The sequence below is a fragment of the Solanum pennellii genome, chromosome 1, assembly GCF_001406875.1.
Source record: "Solanum pennellii chromosome 1, SPENNV200".
NCBI lineage: Eukaryota > Viridiplantae > Streptophyta > Magnoliopsida > Solanales > Solanaceae > Solanum > Solanum pennellii.
This window is the reverse complement of record NC_028637.1, coordinates 72,021,645-72,037,141: the sequence shown is the minus strand read 5'-3', so window position 1 is coordinate 72,037,141 and position 15,497 is coordinate 72,021,645. Positions and strand designations below refer to the sequence as shown.

Here is a 15,497-nt window from a genome sequence, read left to right as displayed (position 1 = left end):
AAAGGGATCATCCATCTAGCCTACTACAAATAAAAAAAAATAAACGTTTAGAAAATTTCATATCATTAAGAAAAAGAATTTAAACTAATAGAAACAAAAATAAATTAAAACGAAAAAACAAATATATAAATTAAAAAATAATATAGCTTGTAATTACATCATGTAATTATCAGGAATTTACCGTCTCTCCCAAAGAATTAAAAAGTGTAATCATTTTTATTAATCAAATATAATTATTTGTTAACCAAGTAATTACATGTCCAACCAAATAAGTCAAATAGTGTAACTACACACAGTTACATAAAAATTTCAGGTAGCTTTCCAAAACAAGGCCTGAAAATATTTTTCAGAACTAAAAATAGCTGTATTGATAATTCGGGTCGTGAAACTACCGAGTTCGGACCGCAGACGCCATTAACAATCCCTGCGTTCCCCTGCTTGCCGGAGAACTACCAGGACGGAGTGAAAATCAGTAATTCTCTTTCAATTTTGTTTATCCAGTGCACCATAGGTATAATTTCTCTACCGTGAAACTCATTATCAATTTCTTTGTTCAACAATAATCACTCTCCACATATTATCCCCAATTTGAATCGCTCGGATTCTTTTTTAATACCCAGTTGCTTCTTAATTCCCCTTTTTGGGTTCTTTCTTTCATTTAAGTTGATAAAAATTGTGTCTTTCACTGTACTATGTACTTGAAAGAAGGATGTTCCTTATTGTTGAAAGTCCAAAAAAGGTCTCTTCCTTTAATCCTCAACAATGTAAATGCAAGTTTCAATGTTGATCAATTTAATGGTGGTAAAACTCCCGTTGAGCTCAAAGAATTTGATGTATTAAAGAGATTGAAATATGAAGAAAATATTTCAAATGCTTTAGAGTATTTCAAATGGGTTGCTAATTCAACATTTTTCAAGCACACCCCTTTAACATATAAAGTAATGATGGAAAAACTTGGGCAACACCAGGAGATGGATAGTGTTCAATACCTCTTGCAACAGATGAAATTAGAAGGTATTAGTTGTTCCGAAGATATATTTATCAGTGTGATTGATTCGTATAGGAGAGGTAACGCAGCAGAGCAAGCATTGAAGACATTCTACAGGATACAGGATTTTGGGTGTAAGCCTACAGTTAGGATATATAATCATCTGTTAGATGCTTTGCTTAGTGAGAATAGGTTTCACATGATTAATCCTATTTATAATAACATGAAGAAAGATGGGGTTGTTCCCAATGTGTATACTTATAACATTCTTTTGAAAGCATTGTGCAAGAATAATAGGGTAGATGGAGCTCTGAAGTTACTCGTGGAAATGTCGAACAAGGTGTGTTCTCCTGATGAAGTGAGCTATACAACAATTGTGTCTTCCTTGTGTAAGTTTGGTAAAGTAAGAGAAGCCAGAGAAGTAGCCATGAGATTCACTCCCACTGTTCCTGTTTATAATGCTCTGATAAATGGGCTTTGTAAGGAATATAATACTAAGGAGGCAGTTGATTTGTTGAATGAGATGGCTTACAAGGGAGTTGATCCTAATGTCATCACGTACACTACCCTTTTAAATGCATTTGCTGACCAAGGAAATATTGGTCTTTCTTTTGCTATGCTGAGTAAGATGTTTGTTAGTGGCTGTTCTCCAAATATTCATTCGTTTACTTGTTTGATTAAGGGAAATTCATTATTGGGACAATGGTATGAAGCTCTTCATGTGTGGGATGGTATGATCAAAGAGGGAATTTTGCCCAATGTTATAGCATATAATGCACTTCTCCATGGTCTGTGTTTGGCTGGTAATACGAATATGGCTCTGTCTGTTTATAGTGCAATGGAAACAAGTGACTGCCTTCCAAATTCGACAACCTACAGCACCCTCATTGATGGATTTGCCAAATCCGGAGATGTGATTAAAGCATCTGAGATATGGAATAGGATGATAAATCATGGTTGCCATCCAAATGTTGTTGTATATACATGTATGGTTGATGTACTCTGCAGGAATTTCATGTTTGAACAAGCTTACAGTCTTCTAGATGACATGGTAATAGAAAATTGCCCACCAAATACCATTACTTTTAACACATTTATCAAAGGTTTGTGTTGTAGTGGTAGAATTGAATGGGCAGTGATGCTATATTATCAAATGGAAAGATTTGGTTGCTCAGGTAATACTACCACATATAATGAGTTGTTGGATGGGTTGTTCAAATGTAACAACCTGACGGTAGCACTTCAGCTTGTTAGGGAAATGGAGGAAAAAAATATTGAATTTAATTTAGTCACGTACAACACTATAGCATCTGGTCTCTGCCATATGGGGATGCTTGAGGAAGCCGTAAAACTTGTGGCAAAAATGCTGGTTAGGGGAATTAGACCTGATGTTCTCACGTTCAACATACTTATGAATGCGTACTGTAAGGGTGGTAAGGTTGAATCTGCAAAACAACTTCTGAATGCTATGAGTCAAGTCGGCTTGCGTCCAGGTTTCATATCCTATACCTGTCTGATAGATGGACTGTGCAGTTGGGTTGGTCTGGAAGCTGCAATCTGTTGCCTCCAGAAGATGATAAATGATGGCATTCCACCCAAGATATCGACATGGAATGTTCTGGTCCGTCATTTGTTTAGCAAGATTGGCTATGGAAGTGCACTAGAATATCTAGATAGTATATTGGCAGCAGACTGAAGGTGTGAACTTGCTTCATCAGACTGGAATGATGAATATGCGTAAAAACCTTCACTATGGATATAAACGGCAGTAGTTGCAGTGAAAGAAATTTTACGATGGAGGGGTCCTTCACCAGACCTGAATTGACGAAGTGGCATTAACAACTTGTTTAGGCATATATGGCTAGTAAGAATCCCTCAAAAGGAGTTGTTTAACATCCTCTAATAATAATATTTTTGTATGTTTATTTACTAGTGGTGTTCTCACCTTGTTGACCCCCAGAGTATCAGTTAGTTTGACTTTTTCTATTAAATAGATTTTGCAGGTGAATCCTAATTTCATTTGCTGTTGATTTGAGGATTTTGGAGAACCATGAAAAGATATTGCAGGTATTAAATTGCTAATTTTTGCTAGGATATTATAAGCTTAAGCTTGTGAGTACAACGAAAAGGCAGAATAGGTATTTTAAATAGTGTCTATTCTGAAAAATTAGACAGCTCTAGTAGCAGCAGTAAGATTTATAAGGTCATGATGCTCTGCAGGTACCTTTTAGTAATAGATCCCTCTGACTCCTAAGTCCTAACCCCTTTGCTAAAGAGGCTGTGTTTCTAGTGTCAGTTATTTTCTTGTTCTTCTTACTTGCTTATTGCTATCAGTCTTTTGTTGAATTGAACTAAAACCTTTCCAGTAATAGATCGCCACTGTTTTTATTCTGAAGATTGTTAGATGGAGCCTGACTGCATTTCTTTTACTGCATTTTATTATTTTGGCACTGATTGTAAAATTGTTTATTTCCTGTCTCTATAGTTTGGAAGAAGTTTCATGAGAAACCCTTGTCAAGGGTATCTTTTTGAGGTGTCCAAGGATTGACACAGGTCAGAACCGGGAACCAGACACATGAAATGGCAGCCATATTTTTGTAGGACACTGATCTTTTTGGCATGAATATTTGCAAGAGGCATTATGCATAGAGTGAGAAAGGGTAATTCGCTGTAAACAAAGGTGGGTTTTGCTAGAAGAACAAAACAAGTCAGCGATAGAAAAATTCATCATATGTGTTGGCTTATTCGGAAACACTATTTTTTTTTTAATCTTTTGGCCCTTTTTCCTGTTCTATCATGGGATATGTAACCTGAAATTCTGTTCTTGATTGCCTAAAGAGAACAGGTGTAGTAATTTTTTTTTCCTTTATTTCTGTTACAAGCTTTTTACCTGGTTTGTGTTTCACCTTTACGCATGGATTGTTTTCTTTTTCTGGCATTGTTCTGTTAGTGGCCAGCTATTTTTAACTTTGCTGAAGTCTCTTTCTTCATCAAGAGTGAAAGATTCGTCTAAGAACAATAAAAGAGGGATATACCATCGAATCGGATTTTAGAGAAGTCTCGATCTTCGTCCACACCTAGGACATAGATTCTATGTGCCCTAATGGATTGTGACAAGTCCTTACTACTAGCATTGACTTTCTCTTTGATTACTTTACTTCGCTCAGCTTCCTACTTTTGGTTAGAGCCGCCTCAGACTCCCCGACAGCCCTAAGAGGAAGGAGTTGTCCATGGGATGGACAACGAAGTGTATCGATCCTCCCCGGCCTCTTCTCTTTTTAGTGGGTGAGGAGCTCTATAGTCCAGATGCAGTTCTTATTTCTATCTATACATTTTCAGATATCATTGCTTCGATACGGTCTTTTACGTTGTTAGTACATACAGGACCTGTACAAAGAAATATTTGGGCTACACGATTCCAGCCTTTATCTCGTGGTAGATAGATGATCTAATAGTGAACTTATAAGTAATCAAAATTCTAAGATAGTGAACAAAATAAATTCAATTAGTTTTCACACACTCACTTTCCTTTTCCCCGTCTTGTGTGTATCAATTTGTCGACGGTTTCTACTGTTCCTATCATCTACATCGTCGTCAGCATCCACAAGAATAACACCATCTGTATCATCATCATCATTCATTTCCATATCTATGTCATCCTCACCCTCGAAATCGTCTTCATCATAATCATCCATATCCTCTTCATTTTCATCATCTGTACCAGCACCCGTGGTATGGAACTCTGGAGGTGGAGGACAATCCTCTGTTTCTGCCTTGTCCCGCTTCATCACAAGATGTCGAATGACTCTCTCATCTTTGTCAAGCATGCTCTTGAAATCATTAATCCATTTGGCTTCAAACTCAAAATTCATCAAAATGTAATGAGCTCGTGATGCTTTCTGAATCTTATATGCCAGTCTACGCATACCCCAATCACTGAATCTCCACAACCTCCCTTTCTTCTCTTTCAAAAATTCTGCATTTACAAATAAAAATTCACAAATTTCACTGTTATTTAGCCACCATATAGAAATAGAAATGTAAATCACAGTGAGAAAGTGCTGGTGATTGGGAAACAAAAGCGCCTCCATTTGGAGGATTAATGGGGAACAAGGGAGCAGAACTGTGGTTGCTACATCCTATCTTGCTCGGACTCTTCAAATATCTAGACAGGTGCGTGTTGGATACTCCGGAAGTAGTGCATTTTGAAGAACCCGACACGGGTGGGGCAAAATTTTTGTAGAGTCCGAGCAACATAGGCTACATCGTCCAGCAGATTGGAACCACTTCTGAGATACTAGATTCTGACATCATTTCCACCATTCTCAGCTCTTCCGAAAAGGGCATGAGGTGTCATACAACAATAAACCCAGTGTAATCCAGAAGTGGGGAGCTTAAAAAAAAGACTTGGTAAACTCATTTGACAGCACACAGCAAAAAAACCAGACCTCAGTAGAACATATAGATGTTTGATATATGAAAAGGGAAAGCTAACCTTGAACTTTAGCATTCACACTCTCAACCTCATCTTCACGATCCTCATGAATCAGATACACCACTTCATAGTGTCGCACTGTACACAGAAGGAAGCCAATAAATAGTATAAACTATTAACCGAAACGAAAACAACAAGATCCATAACAATACTATTCTTCCTGCACTTTCAATTCTATTCAGTGAGTAAATCGTCCCGTATAAGCAATATTAGCAAGAACTAATGAGACAAGGCATGCTACTTTAGTCAAAAACAATCTTAGCTCACGAATAGACACAAAGTTTTCCTTAGTTCAATAAAACACAATCTAAACCTTTCCTTTGGCTTACTGCTAAGCCACACAGATGTTATTGTACAGATGACATGTTGCACAAAATCCGAAATACTAATTCACAACACATTTTTTATCCACTAGGCAATTTATGAGAATTCCACATAATTATTTCAATCAACTAATCAACTACTTTTTTTTATGATCGTGCGGTACACGCCAGCTTTCGCACGCCTCAACTAATTCTACGGGATAACTGCCACCTCTCACCACTATATACCAAGTAAACCTCATGACTCTCAACCTCTTCATTGACCATTAGGCCACAACCTTGAGTGCTCAAGTATACTTGGGATTAGTAATATAAGTCCTCTATGTTTGGGCACGTTTCATACAGATACTGGTCTTTGAAACTAGAAGGTTATCCAAATCACACACTTATCTCTACCAGAACCTAATGCAAGTGTAACCATAACAACATAACATTATTACAACTATTTGTTATCTCCTATATGAACCCTTTGATCCCACCATCCATTTTAGAAAAAGTAATATGCACAAAACAAAGAAGACAACATATCCAGCTACCATGTATAAAGTTTAGGGTTTCTCTATTCAAGATATGAAGCTCGTAAAATGATCCGTACTTACTCTGTTCCACATTCAGATCACTTTCCAACTGCAGATTTAGAGCCTCAAACAGTTCCTCTGCAAATTAGACTCAAAACGTTTAGTGACCTCAGCCTCTAAAGAATCCACGGAAAGTAAGACAGTATTGCGCAAATAATGGCTTACCCTCTTCAGCATCTGCAAACTCAGGTACAAGTCTACCATCTTCTTGGACCTTCCTCTGCAGAATTTAAACAGCAACTTGTCAAAGTTAAAAGTGTTCAAATGAAATCAGAACTCACACAAAAAATCAAAAGAAAATTGGACTTAAGAATGAAGAGCCTCAGAGATTGTTCAGAATTGGGGATAAACAAACAAAAATTACAAAATGGGTGTAAGCAAAAAGTACCTCTCTAAGGAGCACAGCTTCGGGAAAAGGACCAGTTGCTTCATCAGGTTTAGGAATAAAGCTGTGGGAGTCAGATTTCTTCTTCTTCTTGTTTGATGCTGAAACAATAACAGAGGGAATTCGGTTGTTCTTGTGGGGAAAATATAGGAAGAAAGAAGAGTGCCCACTTGCTGAAACTGAAGGATAACATTTACAAGAAGAGGAGGAAGAGGAGCTAAGCAACTTCCCCATATCAGGTGAAGAGGTAAGAAGGAGGGACTCCATTTTTGGTGAAGGAACAGAGGGGATAGGATTTTGATTTTTGAGCAAAACTCTTTTACAAGGGTTTTTCCTGCTCATTTATATATTTCTATATTCACTTTCTTTCTTCTTTCTTTTTTTTTATTAAATCATTTTTTCTTTTAGGAGATTATGAAAATCAGTATGAATTAGGGTGTGTTTGGCGGGTAGGAAAATGTTTTTATGGAAAATGAATGGATTTTAACTTATTTTCTCATATTTGATTGGTGAGTAGAAAATATTTTTTGCAAATTTTTTTTAGTGTTTGGTTTGTGAATGAAAAACATTATAAAGAGAATATCTTTTTTTTAGAGAGTTAAAAAAAATATTTTTGACCCGAAACTAACCTCGATAATTGATCTATTACATGACCCCGACAAGCGAACTATGACACACCCCTGACTACATGTCTGAAATCCGATCTTCGAGATATGATCCTGATTTCGACCCGAGACACGACAATCAGATTGGGCCGGATATCTAATTCAGAACCCGACCCCGACATTCGAACTTAACACGATCTATCAATTCAATTCGACTTCAACACTCGATTCGAGACCAAAGATTTAACTTTCAAGTCAGAATTTCGACCCCAATTTTCGAATCGGGATCAAATCATACTCGACTCAGGCCCTAATTTTCAAACTGAGATTAAAATTTTATGGGAAAAAGGATATATATATTACCCCCGAACTATCGAAAATGGTAAGTATATATCCTTCGTTATATTTTTAGTACATCAATATCCTTACTGTTCAAATTTTAGAACGTATATACCCTTTATAATAACGATAGTACACATGTTTTAATCCTATGAACCCGATATTTATTACTTTTTTCAAAATTTAAAACCCCCACCCAACTTAATTTTAGAAGGGCTAACCCATTGGTGTCCCCCTAAACTTGGCATTATATTTCACTTAGATACCTTAACTAAAGAATTTTTGTTTTCTGTATGTGTCACTTTAACACTTTTTGCACAACTAGAGTGTCGCGTAATTTTCACTGATTCAAAGCGTGTAACATCAAAATTTCGTTTGATGTGGCGTTACCAACGGTAATATTACTCCACATCATCTATTTATATTGATTTTACTCCAATTGTACCCCAATTTCTGTGATCTTTTCCAATTTCTACCTTCTTTTTTAATTTCTCTCCTCTTCAGACTTTCTTTAATTCTTGGCCCATTAATACTTTCATGTCGAGCTTCTTCAATTCTTCCATCGCATCTGTGTATGAAGCTCGACATTGTAGGTGTGGTAATGAAGCACTATTAATGACTTCATGGACCCATTTAAATGCAGGGCGTATATTTTTTACTAGTAGAATTTCAAAGGTAAAATTCTTGTTTCCGTTACTTTTTTAAAGTCAATTAGATGATTAATTGTTTGTGTCTAATTTTTTTTAATAATTTTTTTTTATAGAAAATGAGTGGTTGTGACTATTTTCTTTGATATGAAGATCGACACCCTCCACAAGCAAACTGGGTAATGTTGGGATTGTTGAAGAAAGTCAATGCTTTCGATGAAAAATTAAAGCGAGCAAGAAATATATTTATTGTTGGTGTCGTTGCTACCGGGTTGCTAATGTTTGGACTATGAAAATTGAAGTTAATTATTAGTGTTCTTGAGGTGTTCGGTCTAGTAGTATTTTGATATTGTATTTGGTGTTCGATCTAGTAGTATTTTGATGTTGTTGTTGCTGTAAATTTTTGATGTAATTGTGCATTTTGGATTCAATGTTCTAGTATTTTGATGTTGTTGTTGCTATAAAATTGATTTTTGACTATATACAAATCTCAAATTCGTTCTCACAATCTAACACTAAAAACGAACAACCAAATTACACAATTGATCATATTCATCACAATGTAACACACAAATTACACAATACGTCTAATGAGCTCAAAGTTAGCATTATCCTACATACCATTCAAGGCTACAACCTTCATAAAAGTGTATCAAAATAACGTTCCAAAATAAAGCTAGCATAAACAAAAGCTACATAACCTTCACAAAAGTTTTTACTAATACCAAAACAAAGCTAGCATGCTCCAAAAATATATAACAACATAATAAGGGCCCAAAATCAACCTATTCTAAGTTGGTGTTACTTGAAGTCCCAGACTGTTTTTTGAAGAGAACAATCAAACTTAATATATAAACTTTCATTCATTTAAGAGACAATTAGTGACAAACTTACGTTTAGTATTTGGGTTTCACTTGCACTTGTGTAGATACCAAATCCAACATTACTTGCTCCACCTTTAGTTTGCCTCTTTGGTCCCCCTCTTGCAGAATCTTCTTTAGTTGCAACTTTTCATCTTTTTTGTCCAGCAGTTTATCTTGTCCTTGGAGGTAGTTGTCTGATTATTCCTCTTGTAACATGAATACTTGTATCCGCAACTGGTTGTGGTTGGCTTGTTTTTGCCGTTTCCCTTGTCCTTTTAACTCTACTGGTATCATCACAAATTGTTGTTGAAGAAACATGATTGCTTGATGTTGTGCAGGTTGGTTGAATCTTGTTGGTCCAGGTTGGTAGGAGCTTGTCAGTTTAGGAAGGCTACTTCCTTGTGAACTTTGACCAGCAATAAATTGTGAATTGTGGCTAGTTGGTTGTGAAGTATGGACACAACCTAAATATCAACATAAATTTTGTTCATAACAATTCAACAAGAATTTAAAAAAACACAAACAAATAATAAATTATTTTACATTGCAATATTTCTTGTTGTGGCCTGGTTGTTTACACTTGGAACAAATAATTTTCACCCCTTGTTTGGACATCTTTCCATACTTCTTTCTTGGTTCATCTTTACATTTTCTTCCATTTCTTGGAGGTCTACCAAACATTTATTTAGTTTAAGGAGGCTCAATCCTTGGATTGTTAGTTTCAGACCACATCTTCATATTTGGAATTGGTTGAATAAAATGACTATAAGCTTTTAAGAAGGTATCCTTCTTATATCAATGCTCCACAAGTGGTTCATGTTCCTGTTCTATATGGTACAAAGCAGAAATAACATGTTGGCATGGAATGCCTCTCAAATGATAAGTTCTATACCTACAAACTCTATTAGTCAAGTTGACTATATGCCTATGCTGCCCTTCTCCAATCTCAAACCCAACATCAGCATTCCAAAGCACAATGCATGCCCTAGATTTTTCTTTATTCTTCTCCAAAATAAGTTTAACCATAGGTGCAATATCAAATATCCAGGTGTCAGCAAACTTAACCATGTCCACAGTTCTAGTCATTAATTTTCTCCTAATTTCTTCCAACATGGTTATTATAGATTTGTGTCTACATGATAAGATCCATGGTTAAAGGTTTCACACATGTTATTTTCAACTGCATCATATTTGGAATGTTCTTAAATAAATGCTCTAACCGATGATACTCTTGTATAATGCAATAAATCTTCATTAATGCTTTCATTACCAAGTTTGCTCATTTTGTAAAGCTCCTCATTGTACTTCACTTCAAAAATTTTCTTGGAAGATCTCCAAAATTATTTTCTCCTTTCCTCTCCCTTCCATGTTTTACTCCAATTAGACCAGATGTGTCTAGTTCACATTCTAACTACAACATTTGGTAGCAGTTTAACAACAACTCCTTGAAGACCCTATAATAAAATACAATTCAACACAATTCAAGCAAGAAAATATAGTTTACATATCTACAATAATTAAAGTAATAGACAATTAGTTACCTTCTGCATATTAGACATTACAGTATGACCCTGTCCAGTACCCAACTGCAGGTCTTCTTTCAAGTAGGTGATAAAGAAACTCCAGCTATGTTAAGTCTCTTTGTCCACAACTGCCCAGGCTATAAAAAACATTTGATTGTTTCCATTCATTCCAATTGCTACAATAAGTTCACCCTTATAAGCACCCTTTAAGAAAAATCCATCAAATCCTATTATTCTTCTGCATCCTTCCTTCCACCCCTTATTCAATGCATCTGTAATGACCCTTCTTGTCATTTTTAGTGTTTTATCTTCTGTACATCGTTTAGAGCGTTCCTATAGCGATTCCAAGTCATTTATGACTTGCTGGGACTGACAGATCGGTCACCTGGTCATTCGTTTGGTTATTGTGTGAGCTTTAGTATTTTTGGAGCTTATGAACCTTGAACGATCATTTTCGATCAAAAGTTCAAGAAGATGACATCAGAATCCAATTCTCACGATTCCATCAGCTCCGGAAGGGTCATTTTAGTCTAGTAGCATTGTCGACATGACTCCCAAAGTTTTCAGTGTGAGTTGGTGGGATTAGGCGTTTTAACTTTAAGTTTAAAGGCTAAGTTTGACTTTAGTCAACATTCTGAGTAAACGCGCTCGGATGAGAATTCCGTCAGCGCGGTTAGCTCCGGAATGTCGAGTTTGGTCTAGTTTGACCCTTCTTTCGGGTTTTGAGGTTTTTGATATTTTTCCGAGCCCTTTTGTGGTTTTTGACTTAAAATGGCCAATGGAAGTGGGACCCACATTTTATCGAGATGACCTCTGATGAAAATTTCGACTGCGCCTTTGAGTCCGGAATGTCGACTTTGGTAGGGTAGCATATCTATTTTATTTTTATCAGGTTCCGAACGGATTCCGAGCACCCGTCGGAGACTTTAAAGAAAGTAGGCAAAGCTGAATCTGGTGCAGCCCCTATAAAAACCCCAACTTTCAGCTTTATGTTTTACTTTGGAACTTGATATCTTGAGCGATACAACTCCGAATTGGGCGATTCAAAAGGCTAAGTTGTGAGATTTTTCGAGGGCAACACATTGGTGAGCTTGGAATCTGATTTGGGGACACGATTTGAGGTAAATTTTGGGTTTTAAATGCTGTCATAGCTCATTTTCGAGCACAAGTTTTGGGAAATTTCAGAAGGTGATTTCTTGGCCATTTTAGGTCCGAATCAAGTGATTCAAGAGCCTATATTGTGGGGTTTTTCGTGAGGATCGTCGTGGTGTGATTGGTTTTGGCTGTTGGAGCTTCATTTTTGGTAAAATCTGGTAAGTAGCTGCTGCCATTGTTGCTGATTTTTAGCTTAGGATTTGGGTTTTTTTTGTTGCATGTTAATGTTGGGACCGTCTTGAGTCCTGAATTGTGCTCCATTCTGCTATACAAGTTTCGAGAGTTATTTAGGACTTTTATTTGGGGTTAATTCGGGATTTCTCAACGCGGATCCCATTTTTTCCATTTTGACCGTGAAATTGACCCGTCTCCGTTTCTTGCAATTTTAGTGTTTAAATGACTGTAATAACGTTGTGACTCTATTTCTGATAGTGTATCAACGTTTCGAGGCCTTTTAGAAAGTAAAAGATCCGGGGAGTGAATTTTGGAGCGCGCGTGATCTGCGTTCAGGTAGGCTATGGTTTCTCTTCTTAGACTGAACTCGAACATGTGAATGCATGTTGATTAGTTGGAATTTGGGTTGGGTAGTTATTGGATCATGCATAGGTGTTAAAAATTATATTTTCGGCCTTGTTCTGAGAATTATCGGGTAACTGTGAGCATGTTTATATTGACCTTCTTTGCTATATGAATTACTTGTATGTTTGAATACTGGTTGTCAGAAGTATGTTGAGCCTTAGTTTAGGTTTGACTAGGGTTTTCCTTAGAAATGCATGATTCAAAGTCGGTAGGACTTAGTTTAGCCCCGACGTCGCTCGGCCGGCTTAAATCCTTGTAGACTGATGTAGCAGACTTGAGTCTGATAGTTTGGTATTTAGCTAGACGATGAGCTTGCTCTAGCGATAGTTACTCTTATTTCTTAGATGTTACGGCTTCTCGAGTTACGTCAGTGACAATGAATTCCGCTCCGTGATTCAAAGTTGAGTTTCTATTCGACTGTAAGGTCTTACATTGATTAGCTAAGTCTGGATGGTGTTCCATGGGTTTATATGATTATGGATAGATAAAGACTCTTTCAGCATGCTATATCGACATCTTTGTCGGGTATCCGGATTTAAGGTCCGGCCTCGACCATCCACATACTTATGTAGAGCATCCGGTTAGAGGTCCGGCCTCAAGTATGTAGAGCATCCGGTTAGAGGTCCGGCCTCAGTTACTTATATTTTGCAATTGGCTACTTGTGTAATTCTGGTGAGTGTCCGGTTCAAGGCCCGACCTCCGTACCGTCAGATTCTACTTTTTGGTTCGGTGTTCTTTGGCCTCGAGTTCTATTCTCCTTAAGTTATAGTTATTTTGTGTACGCGTCGGACTTATGGGGGTCCGTTCGGGTTTTTATTTAAACTTGTGCACGAGTGTACCTTCTGGGCTTATGGTGGGTCCAGTTAGGTGTAGTTAGCTTATTTATATTAATTTAGTTAGATCTTTATACACTCGTGTGCATTATTGTGTTACTTAGCCTTCCGTTCTTGACCTCTAGTTTTGTGATTTCGTCTTTTCATAGTGCTTTACTTTTCTAGTTCAGTCGGCCTATGATGCCTACTGGGTACCTGTTATTTGGTACTCATGCTACACTCTGCATCTATTTTCGTGATGCAGGTCCGAGCACCAGTAGTCAGCGTTGATCGAGTTTGGAGCATTTCTAGTCTGGAGACAGGGGTGAGCACACAGCGTTTTGTACTATTTCAGTCTCCATCTGTTTATATAAAGACTTGTCTTTTACTTTTCGAGACAGTCTAGTTTCACTGGTCCACTGTTGGGACTTGTACTCGTTTTGTTGGTAGCTTTGTATTAGTGACTTCCAGGCTCTGGGAGGGATCCTTAATTGTATTTATGTTTTGGTTTGCTTATGTTGTTATAGTAATTTTTCTTAGTCTTGTTTAGTTTCTACCCTCACACCCATTATGTGTTGTTCTGGGTTGTGGTTTGGCTTACCTACTGATGGGTTATAGTAGGTGCCTTCATGGCTCGAGAAATTGGGTCGTGACAGCATCCAAGCATACAAAGAAGTACACAAACAAATTCTTTCCAGGTACAATTTCTCTATCCATTCTTACACAAACAGAACTACCAGGATTGGTTTGTTTTATAACTTCAGCATAATCACATAACCTTGCAAATTTCATATTCCAGTCGCCCATGTTTTCTCTAAGAATCATCATCTTTGCTTGTAACAAATTGTTCTACCCATATGCAGTCCTAACTCCTCCCTGCACAATTCTTGTATTTCCCAAAATCCTCAAAGATAGTTGTTTAGTTATTTTATCCTTAAATCTACTTGCTAGGAACTTAGTTGTATACATTTTGTTCTTATTAGATGGTAAACACTTGTGTATAGGATGGTAATTCTTAATCATAAAGTTACCGGAATCCTATCAATAACACCATAGCACAACCATTTGCATTTTTCTTGGAATTTACATTTAGCTCTCACTTTATGAGCTTCATTAAGCCTTAAATTAATCTGATATTATTTTTTGTAAATTATCTCACACATTAAGCCTTAACTTAATCTGATATTTTTTTTCAACAACATGTTTAGCCAAAACATCTCTAAATTCCTTAGCATTCTCAAAAATCACTCCAAGTTCAAAAATAGCAACAGTACATTCATCATCATACCTGAACTTTTTGCTCTTTCTTATGCCTGGTAGATCAACACCTCCAACAGCTTCTGCATCTAGCATATCACTACTATCATCACTATCACACTCTGAGCTATCAATATACTTCTCATCTCTTCCCAATCTGTCAACATATCTATCCTTCTTATTTATTCCAATATCTTCAAAGCCTGTGTCCACACCAGTCTCACCTATTGGTACTTCTTCAGTTACTATTTCTTCCTAAGATTAGGATTTCTTTTGTTTCTCCTTTCAGCCCTAAGGAACTCAATTCTTGATCAACATCTGAAGCATCTTTATCAAGAATGTCATCTACATCTAAGTTAGTACTAGGCAGATCCAATTCAGCTCTATTCTGATTTATATCACCTCCGTTTAAATCTGATTCATTCTGCACAGTTTTCTCAGTATTTATACCCACAGATTCTTTAATGGGGTTAGACCATGGTAAAAGAGCAGATGGAGCAGGAAATTCTTCCAATTCATCAACTTCATGGACCACATACACATGAAACTCAACACTTGGTAAGTTTTGACAATTGAGTATTAGAAGTAACTTGGACTAATTCATCACCATCTTCACAGTAAAATCCATTCACATTTGTATACCCAAGGTCTTTGGTGTAGGAAATAAACTCGACAAGACGAAAATGATCTTTATCTATGCCGACACCATATACATCTACTTCTGGTTGGTAAGTGGGTTTAGGGTTAGAAACAACACCCCCCCATGATGAAAATAGGTTAAAATATAGTTGTCCATATCTCGATATATAGGAGACCCCCAACAAAAGGAAATACCCAAAAAGTCCTTTACTTTATCAGCACTAGTTAGGCCAAAACCTAGATTGAAAATGAAAATAATGTGGAATCAGCAAAAAAAATACACCTTCTTCAAGAAAACAAAGGTAGAAA

General features: G+C 36.7%; 2 protein-coding genes and 1 long non-coding RNA gene across 3 annotated transcripts; 2 read left to right on the top strand and 1 right to left on the bottom strand.

Moving 5' to 3' along the window:
- Positions 1-304: 304 nt before the first annotated feature.
- On the top strand, positions 305-3,897 carry LOC107008995 (pentatricopeptide repeat-containing protein At3g48810). Its single transcript, XM_015208235.2, has 3 exons — positions 305-2,852; positions 2,983-3,055; positions 3,474-3,897. The coding sequence occupies exon 1, from the start codon at positions 693-695 to the stop codon at positions 2,682-2,684; it is 1,992 nt and encodes a 663-aa protein (XP_015063721.1). The 5' UTR covers positions 305-692; the 3' UTR covers positions 2,685-2,852; positions 2,983-3,055; positions 3,474-3,897.
- A 452-nt stretch (positions 3,898-4,349) lies between these two features.
- LOC107009871 (30S ribosomal protein S6) lies at positions 4,350-7,108 on the bottom strand. The gene is made up of 5 exons (XM_015209203.2): positions 6,773-7,108; positions 6,550-6,604; positions 6,406-6,462; positions 5,484-5,561; positions 4,350-4,964 (listed from the first exon to the last, which is right to left on the bottom strand). The coding sequence occupies exons 1-5, from the start codon at positions 7,034-7,036 to the stop codon at positions 4,501-4,503; spliced, it is 918 nt and encodes a 305-aa protein (XP_015064689.1). The 5' UTR covers positions 7,037-7,108; the 3' UTR covers positions 4,350-4,500.
- A 4,170-nt stretch (positions 7,109-11,278) lies between these two features.
- On the top strand, positions 11,279-13,808 carry LOC107013176. Its single transcript, XR_001456129.2, has 4 exons — positions 11,279-11,867; positions 11,956-12,059; positions 12,334-12,411; positions 13,558-13,808. It is a non-coding gene; the product is annotated as an uncharacterized LOC107013176 (long non-coding RNA).
- Positions 13,809-15,497: the final 1,689 nt, after the last annotated feature.